This window comes from Pleurodeles waltl, chromosome 7, assembly GCF_031143425.1.
Source record: "Pleurodeles waltl isolate 20211129_DDA chromosome 7, aPleWal1.hap1.20221129, whole genome shotgun sequence".
In the NCBI taxonomy this organism is placed as follows: Eukaryota; Metazoa; Chordata; class Amphibia; order Caudata; family Salamandridae; genus Pleurodeles; species Pleurodeles waltl.
The window spans coordinates 486,249,694-486,255,693 of NC_090446.1; the positions used below are offsets into that span (position 1 = coordinate 486,249,694).

Below are 6,000 nucleotides of genomic sequence, written 5' to 3' on the forward strand. Positions count from 1 at the left end.
AGGCAAACATTGGAATATTGGAGCAGAAGGATTATACCAGCCATTACAAGCCCAGAGCTACGCCATCGTCTCCAATGGAGCTCTCAACATTCCAATGTTCTAACAGTCATTATGTTACATGATTGACTGCAATAACTACCTCACAATCTGCTTTCAATGGTAATTGCTCTCCTTACAGTGTAATTATTATCACATAACTCCAAACTGGCACTGGCACTTTCCTTTGTTTTTTTTTAGGTCTGCTACAGACAGCTTTAGGTTTTTGACTACCTCTTGTCTTCAGTTCTTCAGAAAAGGACTATAAGAAGTAGAGAAGGATTGGGCTTTGGGTCAACCCACTTTAAACATTGTTTTACCAAAGTGTTTTTAATTGTTTGCCAATTCTTGTATGGCCTGTACATCAAGCCAATGGCACAATATGGATAGTTACATTGTTCCATATGTGTTTCCATTAGGTTTTTATATTTTATTTTATAAAAACAGAGTGCTATTCACTGATTACTCTTCTTCGTTCATTTGTTTTACTTTGTTGACATGATAATATGCAATTGGATGTAATTTAAATGTTATTCTTTTCTTTGTCTTTTAAGTTCACACTTCAATGCAGACATCATCTTTTGCCTCCATTTCATAACACTTTTTGAGGGCACAGCTTAGCTCTACTAATGCACTCTGATCAAGAGAGGGAACAACCTCCCAGCCTTCACACTACTGTAGCCCTCAATGCTGCTTTGTTAAGGGATTTTCCTTCTATGGTAGCTGGGACAATGCACACAATATTGCCAACCCACTACCTCTTAACCTAACAAAAAGTCAGACCTACTGCCCTTATCATTGCTTGTTTGCTGATAGGTTGGTGCATTTCACCGACCATTAAAAGGCAACCGATTTAAAAATAAATCAGGTAAAAGAGTAGCAAGATAGAGCAGAAGCCTTGTAAGAGCATCCTGCTGCAGATGTCACCCAGAGTAATATCAGAGTCTGGAAAGTGACACCATATGTAATATTGCTTGCTCCTAAGTAGCTCAAAACGTATGAACTACAATAAAGACATGAATGACCAATAGCTAGTTTACTACTGGCCATTTAATAGCATAGTTTTAAAGTACTTACTGGTTATAGAAAGACTGTGTCATCTTGGGCAAGTAATCTTATTGACCAAGGCCGGACTGACTGTACTGGGCATTAGGCGTTTTTCCAGGAGGCTGGAAGGGTGGTGGGGGGGATGGGCAGTTTTGTAGCAGTGCAGCAGCTTTAAAAGAGACTGTAGAGTTCGTTGTATATTCAACAGTTTTCAGGCAACAATAAAAGTGCCAAGATATTTCTGGTGGTTAATACACCTGCAGAAGAGCGATCGAGGTTTTGTCTAGTGGCAGTTTTGATTCATCTAAGGTAGTCCGAGGGTTACTATGCCTGCTGCAAAGAATGTGTACCATGCAGATCACAGAACAGTATTTTATGTGCACAGCTCAGTGGGATACTGTTTTTGTCACAGAGATCCATTTGTTACTCTGCAGTTCATAAGGTACAATCATAATCTAGCACAGTGAGCTATGAACTGCCATCAAAGAGCTGCAAGCAAACTACATGGTACAGGTTAAAATGTTCTGTTTTTTTCTCAGTCTTTAGTTATTCTAATTTTGCTAAGAAAAAGGTTTGTTTGGTTAAAAATAAGTTGATATTAGTAAAGTCAACTCTAACCACAGTGTTATGTTGTGAATTCTGAGTTTATGCTTCCCCAGACCAAGCACTTGAAAAATGCCTACCAGAATGATGACATGAATCCTACACTGTGTAGTCCCCTTTGTCACCAATTTCTATGCACAGATTTACAAATGTATGATTCATTTTTTCTGTATGAGTGTGTGATATAAATTGCTCCAGCACCCTACGCTGGTAAGAGAGATGCTATAAAACAAATGAAATACATGTGAAAGAGGGGCTATGAGTAATGAGAGGCAGGGTTAGAGGGTAATTATGAGGGGGCCATTGAAGAACCCCAACAGAAATTGCTGCATCCAGGTGCCCTGTAAGCTCATAATTTATTATGCTTTAAAAACAAAGACATCAAAAATGTATCGTAGGATGCACGGTTTTTGCCATTTTTCCCAACTTTTCTTGAGGGGTAGAGCCCCCTCAAGCCCCATTGTAGTGGTCGGGCTGACTCGCTAAGCACCCTGTGCGTGCTGTCTGACAAAAGTTGCCAGGGCTGCTTTGGGTTTCCAGTCTGGCCCTGTTAAGGGCTCCTGTTGCTACTCTTTGTTTGCCAAAACTGGGGCCACTGAAATACAGGCTAAATGCCAGTGTTAAGCACTGTGCAAAAAACTGGAAATGTCAAAATCTGGAGCCCCATATTCCTCTTCGCTTCATGATGTTGGCTCTGTGGTGTGTGTGTGTGTAACAGTCAGAGATCCTGGACTGCCTGTCATATAAACCTCTGCCCTCCAAAGAATAGGACAGCATAAGAGGAAACCAATATGCTTACTCTCAGAAGACAGCACCGGAGCCGTGAGCAGGGCGAAGGCCACAAGCGCATACATTCTGTGGAGACATGAGGATATCAGGGTTAGAGCTTGGAAGAGGTTGTAGGATTAGTTAGATGACGTTTCTGGGACTTTCTTACTAGATTCTTCAGACTCGTGGCCAGGAAGGTTAGAGGTCTTTTTCCTTCCCAACTTCCCTACGTTAGCATTTAGCGCCACATGTACTAACATCTGTGTTTGTGGTGACCAAATAGCGAAGTTTTGCAAATCGCTATTTTGTAATCACAAACACCAGTCAACAAATGTGTGTTTTTTACATTTTGCAATTCCCAGTGGGTCGCAATTAGACCTACCTCATGAATATTAATGAGGTAGGCCTCGCTTTGCGACCCATTGTGAATCGCTGAAATCACAGGCATGGTGGCCTGCTGGGGTCAGCAGACCACCATGTCTGTGATTGCTTTTCAAGAAAAGGAGCTTTTTTCCCCTTGAAATTTAGGCCATTTCCTTAAAGGAAAATGGCCTCCATTTCAAAAAATAAAATGAAAACTTTTCTTTCAATTTTTTATGAGCAAGAATCGGTCTGTGGGACCACTGCCACATCTAAAGAAAAATGGGATGCATTCCAAAAAAAAAAATGAAAAGTTTTTTTTTCACTTTTGTTAAGAGCAGGCATAGGTCTATGGAACCACTCCCTGCTCCTAAAAAAATATTTTTACAGCTATCCTCCTTGGGGACCTATTCCCATTTGCCTAATGGGTTACCCCCTACCTTGAGGTTGGTGGTAAAATGCGAATGTTAGCTACTGCATTTTGATTGCAAAACATTCATACATACCACTAACATTCGGTATTAGAATGGTTTGGCTTAAACATGCCTCTTCCTAATACCGAATCACAAACCCAAATTGTGATTCGGTATTAGGTCACCGAATCACAATTTGTGCTTGGTACATACAAAAATGCCTTTTTGTGTTGACAAATGGCCCGATTTTGCGAATCAGGCCATTTGCAAACATAAGAACACTTCATAAATCTGGACCAGGTGGCTGTAGGTTTGTTTTGAAGTTATTTAAGTCAACTTTGGAAGAAGCAGGACTGGAAGTAAATATTCCACAGGAGGAGGGGTTGCAGTGGCTCTTGGGACAATGTTGGATAGCCATCGGAAGTCAGATGAGTTATATATATCATGGTAAATCAGAGAGGTTGGATAGAGATGGTGAGTCAGCTTTCTATATTATTTATTTTTGCAGCTTTATACTGCACAAACTCGGCTCGAATGTATTGGGTAGCTTTACATAAGCACCAGTCACATTGTTTTTTGAGTGTGTGAGGAATGGAGAGATTAATTAATTCGCTCAGAATCGAACCGGGTTCCTCAGTTCGAAAGGCGGCAGCTTCGGCCACTACGCCACATCCTCTCCTTTGGTACCGCAGATGGATTGGACAGACATGGGCAGTCAGATGAGTTAGTAGCTATGGTAAGTCAGATGTTTCAAGGCCAGAGATGAAAGGAGGAGTCAGGGTGAAATGGTTAAGGACTGAGGGAAGGCAGTGTGAGCGGTTTGAGTGCATATGCACGTGGATGAAAGTCAGAAGCTGGCTGCTTGATGGAATGCTTTGTTTGATGGGGCAAGGGTTTGCTTTCAGGGTGGCTTAAAGGTGACAGGATGGTAGGATCGTGGTTCTGTTAGTGAGCAGGGCTTTTACTTGTAATTGCACTGGAAGTTACCTTTTGGGAGGCCGACCTTTCTAAAAAACAAAAAAGTGCCATTTGCACTTCATTTATTGGTCTTTGGTAAATAGCACTGCCTTGCCCATTGTTACCAGTTTACTAGAGCAGTTGGTGTCAAAACGAAAAGACCCTTCACCTGAAACTTGTTTCAAAGTGCCTTTGTTGTTTACAGCGCCTAGTGGTGGAAAACTTCGGAATGAAGAGCTACGTAAAGCACAATTTATTACTTGCTACTAATAAAGCGTTTCAATCTGTGCTACTACCATGGGATACTTCCATGGGATACTTCCATTGGATACTTAGACCAGCCGTCACTCTTATCCTCCCCCCCCCCTCCCCCCGAAGGAAGATGCCACGAACTGAATGAGCACAAAGTTTGTGAAGGCAAAACTTTCAAAAAGACCGACTTGAGCAGACACACTAGAATGACCAAGTCAAACCAGGTTAAGATAAATTGGTGAGCTAATGATAGCTGAGATTGCTAGCATATTGGAGTTTTTTAATGACATCTGATTGGATTAATGATAGTCCGCACTTGGGATAGCTCAGTTAATTAATAGGATTAAGAGAGCGCCACTAGTTAATGATAGTTCAGATACCTCAGCAAGCTCAGTGCGTTAATGATCTCTCAGAAAGCTCGGCTATCGACAGCTGAAACTATTAATAATGTTTATTCTGCCACACTGCAAAGGATAAAAGGGGCATTCATCTTACCTGGTGGATCTCCAAGTGTGTCTAGTGCGAGATACCAGGGCTGGGTTTGCTTCTAGTCCTCTCTGTTCCTCTGTATCTCCTTATATCCAGGCTCAGTGCTTTGAAGTTTGGCTGCTAAATAGATGCTTATCGGCAGGTGCCATATGAATACGCAGGCACTTTTTTGATGCTCGGTGACACTTCCTGAGTGGTCAATGTGGGCTTTCATTGGAACCGGAAACTACTCTGTACCATAGATAGAGTTGGGCCTCGCCAGCAGGCCCTGTGTAAGTTTATGACACACAGAGACAGAGGGCACAAGACAGGACCGCCTTTGCTGAGTTTAAATGAAGAGCCAAATAATGAGACCGTAATTGCATAGATGTTTGCAGAGAGGGAAGGAGGCAGGATAAGAACTGTTAGATGAAAGCATAGCCTCCTGGCACACATCCAGGCCTCCAGGGAGAGGTTTAGTACAGTTTGGTTCTCTGGAACCAGTAACTGGGTTGCCATGGGTCCTAGTGCAAGCAAGGTAACTGGACTCTCTCTAGGGTGACATCTCTGTCAGCTCCCTCTGACACTCAAACTTCTTCGACATGGTCTGCATGTACCATACCAAAAAAAAATACCATTCTCATGAGAGAGGGTAGTTTAAACATTACCTATTTTAGATGTGAAATGCTTATATTTAACAATGCTGCATTCATAAACTAATGTTGACTGTAAGAAATAATTGCTTGTATTATGACTAACTGAAAATATTAACACGTATAAAGATTGCCTTTTATTAGAATTCATACGTCTTAAGTTAGCGTGAGTCGAAAACTAGCTGTGTAGCTCTCATATTAAAGCGCATTTTTCTGTTTCTTCAGTGTGCTGACTTGCAAAGGCCATGACCCAGCATTTGTTCTTTTTCTCCGCTTATTGTATCATTAACAGTTATATTCCCATCCGCATGCTAGCAGCTTTAGTATAAAAATTAATAGCGTTGCAACAAATATGGACACTTTCAAGGACATCGAATCACGGAAAAGAGAACTCTTGACCCAAAGAGCGTGCCAGAAAATGAAGTAACCCCGGATGTGCCACC

At 41.6% G+C, this 6,000-nt stretch overlaps 1 protein-coding gene across 1 annotated transcript in view; it reads right to left on the reverse strand.

Moving 5' to 3' along the window:
• Positions 1 to 4,978, reverse strand: part of LOC138247262 (zymogen granule membrane protein 16-like) — a 28,660-nt gene extending 23,682 nt beyond the window's left edge. The window contains exons 1-2 of the mRNA XM_069201984.1: positions 4,932 to 4,978; positions 2,486 to 2,541 (exon numbers count right to left, since the gene is read on the reverse strand). Of these exons, the coding sequence (XP_069058085.1) occupies positions 2,486 to 2,540 (55 nt within the window). The 5' untranslated portion in view covers position 2,541; positions 4,932 to 4,978. The remainder of the gene's footprint in view (positions 1 to 2,485; positions 2,542 to 4,931) is intronic.
• Between the last annotated feature and the right edge of the window lie 1,022 nt (positions 4,979 to 6,000).